General features: G+C 38.5%; 1 protein-coding gene across 2 annotated transcripts; it reads left to right on the top strand.

The window, feature by feature from the left end:
* Nucleotides 1-5: 5 nt before the first annotated feature.
* Nucleotides 6-10,261, top strand: LOC124387766 (E3 ubiquitin-protein ligase TRIM39-like). Of its 2 annotated transcripts, none has more exons than XM_046852321.1 (7): nucleotides 6-124; nucleotides 782-1,396; nucleotides 1,477-1,572; nucleotides 4,185-4,418; nucleotides 4,517-4,655; nucleotides 5,686-5,712; nucleotides 9,604-10,261. In XM_046852321.1, exons 2-7 carry the CDS (start codon nucleotides 809-811, stop codon nucleotides 10,149-10,151), a joined length of 1,632 nt encoding a protein of 543 aa, XP_046708277.1. In that variant the 5' UTR covers nucleotides 6-124; nucleotides 782-808; the 3' UTR covers nucleotides 10,152-10,261. The 2 variants fall into 2 exon arrangements, with proteins under 2 accessions (XP_046708277.1, XP_046708276.1); XM_046852320.1 differs by lacking the exon at nucleotides 9,604-10,261 and adding an exon at nucleotides 5,797-6,790.
* Nucleotides 10,262-14,084: the final 3,823 nt, after the last annotated feature.

Genomic DNA, 14,084 nt, shown 5'->3' on the forward strand with positions numbered 1-14,084 from the left:
AGATTTCACAGTGTTTTAAACGAAACGAAAGTTAAAATTAAGGCGCGAAACCACCATAATATGTTTTCCCCTTTGGGGTGAAGCGTCTCCACTGTTTTTTTGTTAAGGAGTTACAGAATCACAGGTAAGTGCTATAAGGGGGGGAAAGGAAACTGTAAATGTAATTTTTTTACCCGCTTTACTGGTGAATAGTTCCTGGAACAGACTGGCACATTGGACTGCAATATGGGCAAGAATGCATTACTTTATGTGACTGTTTCACTTCCCTTTGGGTGGGGATGAGAAACTGGTTGCCTCTGATATATAATTCCCTTGTCTTTGTATAGTGATATTTCCCTTATTCACACTATTCACCTCAAATCTAGATTGTTTTGCATTATACTAAGTTGAAAAACTGTGCAAACCTATTTATTTATTTATTTATTAATTCATTTATTTATTACAAACTAGAACAGTGCAATAAACCAGAAAGCACAATTATAATTTTTTTTTTTAAACATAAATTATTTGATTAGATATGGCAACCGTAAAAAAAAAAAATACATTCTTCATGTACAACACATTAGTGCAAATTATTGGATGGTTTGTGTGCTCGTTTTTTTTAACCATCCATTTTTGGCAATAACAAACCCTGATTCACATTTGGCATCTCATCATGTGAGTCATTTCAGCGGTGGAGATGTTCGAATCACTGTAAGCTATTTGAGCTGTGTACCCAAGTTATTTTGTTTTGTAAGATAACCTAGAAAATAAACATGTGCAATTTTTCACATGTGCACAGCTCATTGACGTGTCTCCTGGACGAGTCATGGCTTCCCCCAGCAGTGTCCTGTACGAAGACCAGCTTTTGTGCTCCATCTGTCTAGATGTGTTCACTGATCCAGTTTCTACTCCATGTGGACACAACTTTTGCATGCTCTGTCTCGGAAAGTGCTGGGACACCAGTCTATACTGCAACTGTCCAATATGTAAAGTGGATTTCCCCAGAAGGCCCGAGCTTTGTGTCAATACGTTCATTTCTGAATTGGCGGCTCAGTTTAAGAAGTCAGTTCAGGTAAAATCCAGCCATGATGCACATCCACTTTTCTCCTTGGATACCAAGGTTCTATGTGACTTCTGCACTGAGCAAAAGCTGGAGGCCGTAAAATCCTGTCTGCACTGCGGCGTTTCTCTCTGTAGCACTCATCTGCTGTTTCATAAAACTACAGTGAAATTCAAAAACCACAAACTAATCGACGCTGTGGAGAACCTGGAGGAATACATCTGCCAGAAACATGAGAGACCCCTGGAGCTGTTCTGTAGAGATGACCAGAGGTGTGTTTGTCAGTTCTGCACCGAGGGAGACCACAAAACTCACAACATCGTTCCTATAGAGAAGGAAAGTGTTGTGAAGAAAGTAAGTACTTTGGCATTTTGGCACCATTTTATATATATCTTACTTGTCAATTGCTCAGGTATGTGCTGTCATTTCAACAGCGTCAACTCGGGGAGAGACAAGCAGAGGTTCAGCGGATGATCCAGAACCGACTAAAGAAGATTGAAGAAGTTACAAAATCTTTAAAACTCACTAAGGTATGTCTTGGCACATTGTCATACAAACTGGAGATTCTCATGGTTCTATTTGTTGAGGGCTTTAGTGGAGTTTTTCCTTAAAACAATAAGTTTTCTTCCTATGTACTAAAGGTGCTTTATACTTCTTTAAAATTAAAATAAAAAAATAAAATTCTTTCTTCACATATCCAAGCAATGTTAGGAAGCTGGTGTCAGAGAACAAGGGTCCACCATGATACAGTGCCTCTGGAGGACAGAGGGTTAAGGGCCTTGCCAATAGCAGCATTTTTATGATATCAGGTTTGAACTCTTGACTTTCCGATCAGTAACCCAAAGCCTTAAACACATAGCTACCCCAATAGCAAATCTTGTTGCAATGACCTCATATGAGTAGCCTGTATGATTTGTCAGCCAGGTGACCTTGGTGTTCCACCACATAATCATGTAATCACTTCCTGTTCTTCTTTTTGTTCTGGACTATACAATATAAGTTCAGCAGCAGAGGCCATGTATGAAATCCCTACTAAGATGAATGCATTTATCTGAGTGTTGCCCCCAAGTGACAATCTATTTGATGCCTCCTAAAAAAGTAGTCATAGAGTTGAATACAATTTAGAGTTATGAAGTGCCTGTGATCTCTTATGGTACATGGAGCTGATCTAGGCACATAATCACCCCCAAGAGCAGGTAGATTTATAGGTTTATTGATATTGATGTCTCAATACCTTTGGTAGAAACGCTGGTTTCTTGAGCAGAATGAAATGTATGAATTCCACCCCTCAGTACAGACATTGCAGTTCACCACCTAGTCATTGGCTTTAAAAATGGTGGAAGTGAAACCCAGTTTTTATCTACAGTTTCTGCGCAAAGCGGTACAAGGTCGTGCAAGCTTAGACTTGATTCTTTTATCTTAGAAAAATTGGCAGTCATTTAATACCTGTAATACCTGTAAGCTATAGACATGTTCAGGCACTAATGGTTGCTTTTTCTATGCTCCATAAATGGCTTTTGAGCAAGCCAGACATGTCAACTCATCTTTATAAGATCTTTGTGTCTAGTGCACCTTTTGAGAGGTGGGAGCTCAGTGGTTAAAGCATTGGACAATGGATCAGAAGGTCACAAGTTCAAATCTCAGCACCAGCAAGCACTGAGCAAGCCCTTGAGCAAGACTATTAACACTCGACTGCTCGGTTGTAAGTTGCTCTAGATAAGGGTATCTGCCAAATGGCATAAATGTCTTGATGTGTCCATTATTTCCTAAAGAGGGAGCAGAAAGCATAGGATTGATACACTTCACACTTACCTCTTATGGTGTAGCAAGATTTACAAAACGATATCAGCTCTTATATATTTGGATTGCAGCTCAAACTGATTCGTTCCTGTCTCACTGCAGCCATACGGAATAGACAGTAAACACTAAAATCATCATATTGTGGATATTCCAACTCTTTTTATTTGTGAGATGTTCAGTTCCAGACAATTAAATCCCTCTTCCAGCCACACCAAGGCAAAACATACACCTCAACATTCCGCTCTGAAATAAATTGGCGGTAAATGGTAGCTCAGTGGTTAAGATGTTGGACTATTGATCAACAGACTTTGACATCAATTCCCACTACCACGCAAGGGTCTTAACCTCAAGTGTTCAGTTGCATGAATGAGAGAATCACAAGTCACTCTCTATAAGGGCATTAACTTGGATCAACGGCTCCCTCCATAAAACCCTTTGTAATGAATTTGGGAATAATATGTGACAGCAACCTTACTTTTGACAAAAAGATCAACTCAGTTATCCAAAAAAAAAAAAAAAAAAAAAATAATAATCTATCAACTTTATTTACTTTCCAAAATGAAGCCTTTTCATTTTTTTCAGATATTGAAAAAGCTACACATGCATTTAATAGCTCCAAGTTAGGTTATTGTAATGTGTTGTACAGCAGTCTCCGACAATCATCTGTAAACAGGTTACAATTGATTCAAATACTCCATAACCACTGATTTGGCAACGCTTTACCGACTTCCAGTTGGTATAGAATGCTTGTCTATAAGACTTGAAATATTTCAGCTCCCCAATACCTCGTCGATTTAACTTCATCACGCTCACTTAGATCCTCCCATCAGCTTCTTTTACATGCACCAATGACTAAATACAAAAACAGAGATGATCGAGTGCTTGTTGTCATCGCTCCTAAGCTGTGGAACAATTTGACTTTTAATATAAGGTCAAATCTGGCTATTTTTTTTTCATTTGGATTTTAATTCCTAAAGTTTCAGTTGCTTTTTTTTATGTTTCTTGACTGATACTTGGTTGTGAATGGTGTATGTAACTTCCAAATGTTTTAAATGTAAAATACAGGTTAGAATGTTGAGAAAATGTAATCAATTCATATAAAAAATGTTTCTTTACTTTCATTCTGTCTTCACAGCTCCTGCATGTGCCAATTTAATAACTAGCGTTCACATTTCCTTTAATGCAAAACAAGCGATTTTGATCAAATAAAATGACCATCACTTACATTGTATAAGCTGCAAAAGGAAGACAGGAACAAAAGGAAGTAGATGTTATATTACTAGGCAGGATTGTTCCTGTAACAACTCCCCAACAAGTATTACTTTAATTGATCTTCTGGCAGATGAACACAGAAAAGGAGAAAGCAGAAAGCATGAAGGTGTTAAATGCTCTGATACGCTGCGTTGAAAAAAGTCAGGCTGAGCTCCTTAAAATGATGGAGGAGAAGCAGAAAGCAGTCGAAAGGCAGGCGGAAAACCTCATTAAAGAGCTGGAACAGGAAATTTCTGAACTGAGGAAGAGAAACAACGAGATGGAGAAGCTCTCTAACACTGATGATCACCTCCATCTCCTGCAGGTCAGAATCCTTCTGTTTCTCAATAGCAATGCTGCATAAGACAGAGCAGCTCTGCATGCTGAGGCTTTTCTTTTCTCTCCGTACCTGCTGTACCATAGATTTACCCGTCACTGCGCAGCCTTCCGCATACCCAGGACTGGACCGATATCACAATTACCTCTCAACTGAGTGTTGAGACTCTGAGGACTCAGCTTCAGGAGTCTCTCAGTAAAGAAATGGAGAAGTTTCCCGAGATTAGTAAGTACTCCTGATAAAATGATAAAGAATTTGATGAGGATTGTGGCAGAGTAGAGGTTAAGATGTAGGTCTACTTAATAAATGGTTGCAAGTTTAAATTTCAGGACCACTGAGCTGCCACTGCTGGGCCGTTGAGCAACACCCTTAACCCTCAACTACTCAGTTGAATAAATGAAATACACGAATATATAGTCTGTAATTTGTTGTGGAACCATCACAACATGCCGACGTCCCGACGTGTACCGAGGTATTACTGTAAATGCAAGTTGCTCTGTATAAGTCTCTCTATGACATGCTGTAAATGTGTATATCTGATGGGAAATAACATTTGACATTATAACATTATGACTAGTGAAGTAAAGAACAATGAAGAACTCTTCATCATGGCACTTGTTAGTGGGTGGATTTATTTATCATAAGTTGATGTTAGAAGCAGGAAAAATGGGAAAAATCATTTGAATGAGTTTAACAAATTCTGACGTCTAGACGTCTGGGTTAGAGCATCTCCAAAACTGCAGCTCTTGTGGGATGTTCCTGGTCTACAGTGGTCAGTATCTATCAAAAGTGCTCCAAGGAAGTAACAGTAGTGAACCGGCGACAGGGTCGTGGGCGGCCGAGGATCATTGATGCACGTGTGGGGCGAAGGCTGGTCCGTGCGGTCCGATCCAACAGACGAGCTCCTGTAGCTCAAACTGCTGAAGACGATCATGGTGTTGATGCTCGGTTGGTTATGACTGTTTTAGCAGCAAAAGGGGACCAACATAATATTAGGCAGGTGATCATAATGTTGATTGGAAATTTTTATTGTAAGAAATCGGCATATTTCAATGTACAGATTTGTACAGATTGAAATGTTTTGTTCGGAAGGTTCTTCTAATCCAATTTTATCTGTGGTGGAATTATGAGAATTTACTTTGAAAGATGACATGCAGCTTTTTTTAATATCTTTATTAATTTCTTGATATGAAGAGATTACTTGATTACTTCAAAGTGTAAAATGAGAATGTTTCTTCTCTTATTTCCCAAACAGAACTGAAGAACATTCAACAGCATGCAGGTGAGAACGTTTTTTACTGATGACAATACTAATTATCTTCATCTACATCTTCGCTTTTCCAAAATTTTCTATTTTCTCCTTTAGTGGCGGTGACTCTGGATCCTAATACAGCGAATTTTTACCTCACGTTGTCTGACGATGAGAGACAAGTGACATGCGGACTCTGGCGATACAAACTGCCAGATAACACAGAGAGGTTTAATTATTGCGCATGTGTCCTGGGAAAGGAGGGATTCTCCTCAGGTAGATTTTACTATGAGGTAGAGGTCAGGGGGAAGACTGAGTGGGATTTGGGTGTGGCCAGAAAGTCTGTTAACAGGAAAGGAAAAATTACACTCACCCCAGGGAATGGGTACTGGTGTGTTCTGCTGAGGAATATGACTGAATATAAGGCTGGTTTATCTCCCCTTGTTCCCCTGTCCCTAAAACAGGCTGTTCAGAAGGTAGGGGTGTTTGTTGATTATGAGAAGGGCCTGGTCTCATTCTATGATGTTGAAACCAAGTTTCATATCTACTCTTTCACTGGTCAGTGTTTTACTGAGGATCTCTATCCATATTTCAGCCCTGGTCCTAATGATAAAGGTATAAACTCAGCACCACTGGTCATAACACCTGTTAAACATTTGAAGCAATAGTTTGTTCATTAGAGGGTCACGTTTGTCCTGAGCTGCACAAATTATTTTTCAAAAGAATTCAATTTCATAAAATGTGTACAATAATTACTGTTATTGTAACGGCATCTGGTGTTGGTTTATAAATCTACGTTGCCTTATCACAATAAAAATATTACTAAGTAAGAAAGTGTATTTGCTTTCATAGAATGATATATTTGTACACCTAAATGTGAATCTATTCCCAAGATTACAAGTATATTCTGGATAGTGTTTTATTGAAATTACATTAAACTAGAGCAATGATGGCCATTTCTAATTTAATATATAACAACATTTTTAAAAATTCAACAGGACCGCATTCTACGAGCAGATTTTAGGTCTGATAGACTAATAAACAAGTAAAATACAAACTGACTCTCACTGCTGATGCTATAAATTTGAAGGTTTTTGTTTTTTATTTTAAATAGCCCTAAATAGCTCTAGTTGCAAAATTCATTTAGTTGCTTAAAAAAAAAAAAAAAAAAAAAAAAAAAAAAAAAAAGAGAAGAATTTTATAAAATATTTTATTTTATATAAGAATTAAAAAAAAAAAAAAGAAGAATTTAGGAAATTACTTTTTTCTAGAGGACCAAATTCTGAACTTCAACTAAAGCTATTATGTGCTTTAGTTGAAGTTCAGAATTTTGTCCTCTAGAAAAAAGTAATTTCCTGAATTCTTGTCTGGCCTTGTCTTTTTATCTAAACTGGTTTTTATCTTGGTTAAAAAAGGTAACCTTCTAATCTACTGAATTATAGCAAGATAAGAGTGATGACTAATTCGCTTTCAGTGCGTTAAATGTAAGTGGGGAGGATCTAAAATATGGGTTGGGGAAGATTGTGTGTGTTTCCGCCCCCTGGTGGCACAATTGTGTGATTGTGTTAAAAAAAACAAACCCAAAAACGAAACATAACCGAACAAAAAAGAAAACAAAACAAAACCCCGGGAGTGGCTTAATGATGTCACCAAAATGAAATGAAAGGTACTCATTCATTTCATCTGCACACCGACAAACAACTGAGAGCACTGCAGGTACGTTCTAAGAAAGTATATATATATATATGGGTACAATTATATTTAATAATAAATTGTATATTCACTGTCTATATTATGTATAAGTTAACTGTATTATGTGATGTGTATTATTATTAAGGGGAAATCTGATCATGAATCTTATAAAATACTGTATAATTAATATATTATTGTGTTTAGTTACAGAGTAGAATCAAAAATAACTTTCTCTCACACTCCGTTATAAGAATTCTGATTGAGTTTGTAATAATTAAAATAATTACCCTAATCACAACCACAACAAGGTGTGGACACAAGCTCGATGTGAATGTTGTTGCTCATAGTGCTGCTGTAAATTTTGCAATCAATTTGCTTAGAGGAATTCCCCAAAAGTTAACTTTCATTTCAGAGCTAGCTACTGTACACTATCACAGCTCTTATCAAACTCACTCAAATCTTTATGTTTGCCCATTTTTCCTGCTTCTAACACATCAAATTTGTGGTCAAAATGTTCTTGCTGCCTTATAAATAAATCCCATAAACTAACAGGTGCCATGATGAAGAGATAATCAGTGTTATTCACTTCACCACTCATTGTGTTATAGGTATTTAAAAGCACAGGGCCAATAAACGGACTATGGAGATGTTAAAGAGAGTACTGTTTCCACTCCTGGAATGTCTCAGCAAGGAAATTGACAAGTTTGCTGACTTTGGTAAGTACATGTAACTCAGTGGTGAATAATGATATATGGGGAGGTTATTTACTTGCCACTATTAGTTTTACTTGTCTGGCATGAAATAACCTACAATGACTAATTTTTGATGATGCAGTGGGTCATTCTGCTATTATTTCTGTTTATCTCAAAGCAATCAAAAGGTGAAAAGTGGATGCAAGTGCAGACAATTTGAATTAGAAGGCACTGAGACAAAGAAAACAAAAACGCAAAGTGGAAAGAAACGTGTAACTTGGGGTCTATTGTTCGTAGGGTTGATGGACTTCATTGTTAATGATTTGACATGATCTGGTATTGTTTTTGTTTTGCATCCTGGAACCGCTGTCAGCAGGTCCGTACACTTAAACCTGTTCAGGAGCTAGATTATTTTTTTGTAAACAGGATTAGACCATGTTGAAGTGATACAGGAAGTCTGGTGCAGATTTGCCCCTTTCCATTCGTATAAGGGCGACCTACTGTGAAAGGTGCAAGCGCTCAAAATTAAATGCATATAGTGCAGGATGGACTGGATCATCAACAAAAAAGATATCTGTGATTGAGCAAGGGAAAACAAAATCTACCTGTTTCAAGGCCAGGAGATGCTCTGGTACCCAGTGCATTCCCTGAGAGGCAGGTAGAATTACGTTCTCAACATGGAAGGCAGAAAGAGCAATGTCCTCAGCAGAACAGGGTGCCAAAGTGATGTCCTGCCACCTGTTGTTCCCAAAGTCCCAGGTTCCTCTCTAGAAGGGCTTCCTGCATGTCCAAATTATTTACTGCATCTATTTTTTAGTTCTTAAGTTCTCTGAGGTAAAGCAAGGCAGCAAATTCAAACAATTTTAATATGAAGACAAATATTACACATTACAAAGCGAAAGAAACCATAACCCGAACATGAAGACGAGGACTGTGAACAGTAACAAGGGTGGAAGACAATGAGTCTTGAGAAGGGTGAAGCTGTTAGTGAACTGCTAATCAAGGTGAAAGGGTGTAAGTAATTAATGACGTGTGTCTAGGTCATGTGACATGCAAAGGCTGATGGGAGGCATAGTTCTTTGGCTCTAGGCATAAACATGTCACTGTTAAAATCATCAATTGAAGTAAAGTATTATACTAATATTTAAAAAGTATAATAAATATATATTCAGTTGTCATCCAGATGTGGATGGATACTTTTTAAGTCTTTTTCCTCTTGCTAATATCGTCTTTTTTATGGCTAACATTGCAGCTGGATTATGGTTTAGTGATAAATATATATGGATACATTTATAGATTTTAAAGTTATATATGTCATCTATTAATTTTGGACAATGCATATTGTTAAATGCAGTATACAACTATTCAATTAGTAATTACATTTTCTTACCACTTTTCCAAACAGATCTGAAGAGAATTCAACAGTATGCAGGTGTGTGGCCTTTGATTCATCACATAGCTAAAAATAAATTTCTTCCATTGAACCCACCATAAAAATGTATACAAATGTTTGTAAATTGTGACTTTTTCTTGTTCTCAGTGGATGTGACTTTAAATCCTGATACAGCCCATCCTGAACTCATCCTTTCTCATGATGGCAAACAAGTGAGACATGGAGACTTGAGACAAAATCTCCTTCATAAACCCGAGAGGTTTGATTATTGTGCCTGTGTCCTGGGAAAAGAGGGATTCTCCTCAGGAAAATTTTACTATGAGGTTCAGGTCAAAGAAAAGACTAAGTGGGATTTAGGACTGGCCCAAGAGTCTGTTATTAGGAAACAAAGCTTGATAACCAGCCCAAAGTATGGATTTTGGACAGTGTGGCTAAGAAACAAGACTAAATACGAGGCTTGCGACTCTCCTCCTGTTTCCCTCACTTTGAAACAGGCTCCTCAGAAGTTGGGGGTGTTTTTGGACTATGAAGAGGGTCTGATCTCTTTTTATGATGTTGATGCAAAATCTCTGATCTACTCATTCACTGGTCAGAACTTCACTGAAAAACTTTATCCATTCTTCAGCCCTTCACGCAATTATGGTGGTAAAAACTCAGCACCACTGATCATCACACCTGTTAAACAATCTACATGAGATCTGGTTCCATCAACGTTGTGCCAAGTAGTAAACTCTGGTAATGGAGTCAGGACATGCTGTTACATTGTATGTATTTATTTTATTTAATGTGATGAAATGTGATTTAAAAAATAAAAAAAATATTTCTTAATTTATGTTTATCTGTAATGAATTTTCTGTCATTTAATGTAGCCTATAGTGCGCTACTGTGATCTTGCCAAATCCAATTGTTCAAGTCAAGTCTAAACTGATACTAAAGCCATACTAAAACAATTTGATTGTTTTAGTATGGATCTGTATATCCTTAAACATCATTGATCTAATGTCTAACTAAATCAAAAGTTCAAGCACAATCTGCATCTCTTTTAAGAGAGTCATTGCAGAAGAAATCCTGCACAGTGTAGGCAGGCAGAGCAAAGTCCTCTGCAGGGCATGCAGGAAGAGCAACATCCTTAGCAAAGTGAGGGCAGGGAGGCAGCACAAGGTCTTCAGTAAGAAAAGGAGTGTGTTAAATAATTTCTGTTTGGTTGGCTGGTTGTTCTGTAAAATATCCCCTTAATGGGTGTATAAAATTGAGTCAATCCCAGATGGTTCAAACCAGACTTTCCCTTCCCTGTTGCTTTCAAAGCCCAGCAAAGCAAAAACTAATTATCCACTGCATTCATTTTTAGGTCTTACATCCTGTCACGTAATGTAAGACAAAGGTAGATATAAGTACAGATGAATTTAGTATAATGCAAATATATACAAAACAAAGAAACTGATTGGATATGTGGTCTTGTGTTTCTAGGAATACTGCTGATATCTAGATAGTAGATACCTAATGTTTACTTGGTTGGGTTGCACAAGCCAGTGCACTCTTAGTTGTCAGTCCCAAGCCTGGCTAAATGTGAAGGGTTGCGGTAGGAAGGGCATTCAGCGTATAAAAAAACGCAACAGCCCGTGGATTAATCGTGATCTAGTGGTTCTGCTTCAGAAAAAAATAACAGCCTGGCGCAGCGCACACAAGACAAATTCTGTTAAAGACAACATTTTATTTAGTGAAATCAGGAACAGGGCCACACAAGCGGTGAGGGAGGCTAAAGCTGACTTAAAAAAAACAGCTCACACTTTGTGGTGCGAATCCAAAAGCATTTTGGAATCCGGTAAAAAAAAATTGAAAACAAACCCCGGACCATACCATTGTCTCTAAAATTGGATGACATAGTTGTCACTAATAAAAACTCCATGGCTGAAGCATTCAATCACCACTTCATAAATGCTGGCTTTGTTTCAAATACATTAAACCCTATTTCTACAGCCCCTGCAGCCTCTAATACCTGCAGCCTTTTAGTACCTCCTCACAGTTTTTCCATCCGGCCTGTTTTAGTGGGGGAAGTCTTGAAGGAACTGACCGCTCTAGACCCCAATAAAGCAGTTGGGTCAGATGATCTTGCTGCTTTTTTTTATTGAAATTGCTGCCCCTGTCATTGTGGCTCCACTAACAGCCCTCATTAACCTCTCCCTCTATACAGCCGAGATTCCACCTGCTTGGAAAGAAGCGGTTGTGCTTCCCCTGTATGTGGGCAGTGATCAGGCTGACCTGAATAATTAAAGGCCAATTTCCATCTTGCCATGTGTGTCTAAAATTCTGGAAAACCTTGTCCATAAACAACTAATCAATTATCTTAATGTGAACGGTATCATCTCCGGGGCACAGTCTGGCTTCCGATCAGGGTATGGTTGTGTTACTGCTACCACTAAAGTGCTCAATGACATTACATCTGCATTAGATAACAAACAAAACTGTGCTGCTATATTCATTGATCTTGCAAAAGCTTTTGACTCTGTGGACCACAACACACTTATCCACAGACTCAGCAGCATTGGTGTCACTGATCATTTACTGGTTTGGTTCTCAAATTATCTTTCTCACTGGGTTCAACGTGTAAGATTTGAAAACCTTTTCTCTCCCGTTCACCAGGGGTGTCCCCCAAGGCTCCATCCTTGGTCCCACACTTTTCTCAATTTATATTAATAACATTCCCCAGGCAGTTGGTAATTCACTCATTCACTTATATGCCGATGTTACAATCCTTTATGCCATAGGTCCCTCCCCTGATGCTGTTCAAGCTACCCTGCAACATAGCTTTTACCAACTACAGCAGTCTTTTACACAACTCAAACTCACTCTCAATACCTCCAAAACAAAAAGCATGTGGTTTTGCCGTAGGGGTACTACGCCTCCTCCTGCCCTTAATATCACCACCTGCAAGGGGGCTACTCTAGAACAAGTCACTGCTTATAACTACTTGGGCATCTGGTTGGAAACTTCACTTTCTTTCTCTATCCACATATCAAAGTTGCAATCTAAGGTCAAAGCCAAGCTTGGTTTTTTTTACAGAAACCGCTCTTCCTTCACCACTTCTGCCAAACTTATTCTTATTCAAATGACCATTCTACCCATGTTAGATTTTGGAGACACTATATATAGGGTTGCTTGCAAGTTCACCCTATCAAAACTTGATGCTCTTTACCATTCTGCTATCAGGTTTGCCACAAATGCTCCTTTCAATACACACTACTGTGCTTTATATTCATCTGTTAACTGGCCCCCCCTTCACTGAATTCACTGGTTCACCTTCATTTATAAGACCCTTCCTGGCCACTCACCTCCTTACTTAGGTCACTTGTTGCAGCTAAAGCCTGTCACATATAACACCCGGTCCTCACTTCATTTTCAATTTCAAGCATTCCTAAAACCAACTCTGCGTTTGGTCTTGCATCTTTTCAATCTGCTGCCGCTCGCGACTGGAATGCTTTGCAAAATACTCTCAAACTGGATAAACTAATTCTAATTTCATCCTTTAAAAATATGATATTTATTTACGGATATATGCAGTTGCTTCTCTACATAATTTTGTTTTAAAATGTATTCATGTAATCGTTAACATGTATGTATTTTTTATGTTTTGTATTTATTTTAGCCCTATTTTCCTTTCCCTAAGTGGTTATTCCACTTGTCAGGCCGCCATTGTAAATAAGAACCTGTTCTTAATGACTTGCCTGTAAAAATAAAGGTTAAACAAACAAGGTTAAACAAAAACATGTGCCAAATCAAATATGTGGATCACGAATCAGAGTTTCATACCGGATCGGTCGAGGCCAGGGTTACCATCGACCACCACAGGTATTGTTAGCCAACAGGAAGGCGTGTGCTGGTACAGGTTTTTAAAAATAAGGAACTACAGGGGAATTAAGTTGATCAGTCACACAATGATGTTATAGGAAAGAGTAGTGGAAGCCAGGCTGAGAGAAGAGGTGACCATCTGTGAGCAACAGTGTGGTTTCATGCCGAAGAAGAATACCACAGACACATTATTTGCTTTGTGAATGTTGATTAAGAAGTATAGAGAAAGTCAGGAGAAGTCGCAATGTGTGTTTATGGATTTAGAGAAAGCGAACGACAGTGTGGAGAGCGAGGAGTTGTGGTACTGTATGTGTCAGAGATGTATGTGTGGGTTGTGCAGAACATGTATGAGGACAGTGTGACAGAAGTGTGCAGTAGGAACAACAGACTGGTTTAAGGTGGAAGTTGGACTTAATCAAGGATGATGGATGATTGACAGGTTGATGCACGAGGTCAGACAGGAGTCTCTGTGGACAATGCTGTTTGTGGATAATATTGTGATTTGTGGTAAAAGTAGGCAGCCGGTTGAGAAGAGCCTGGACGGTTGGAGGTACACGCTGGAGAGAAGTAGAATGAAAGTCAGTAGGAGTAAGACAGAGTACATGTGTGTGAATGAGAGGAGGGCAGTGGAGTGGTGAGGTTGCAGGAGAAGAGGTGGTGAAGGTGGAGGAGTTCAGCTAACAGAAGCTGTTAGTGAACTGCTAATCAAGGTGAAAGGCTGTAGTAATTGCACTTAACATCACCACCTGCAAGGGGCTACTCTAGAACAAGTCACTGCTTAT

This window comes from Silurus meridionalis, chromosome 6 (assembly GCF_014805685.1).
Source record: "Silurus meridionalis isolate SWU-2019-XX chromosome 6, ASM1480568v1, whole genome shotgun sequence".
NCBI lineage: Eukaryota > Metazoa > Chordata > Actinopteri > Siluriformes > Siluridae > Silurus > Silurus meridionalis.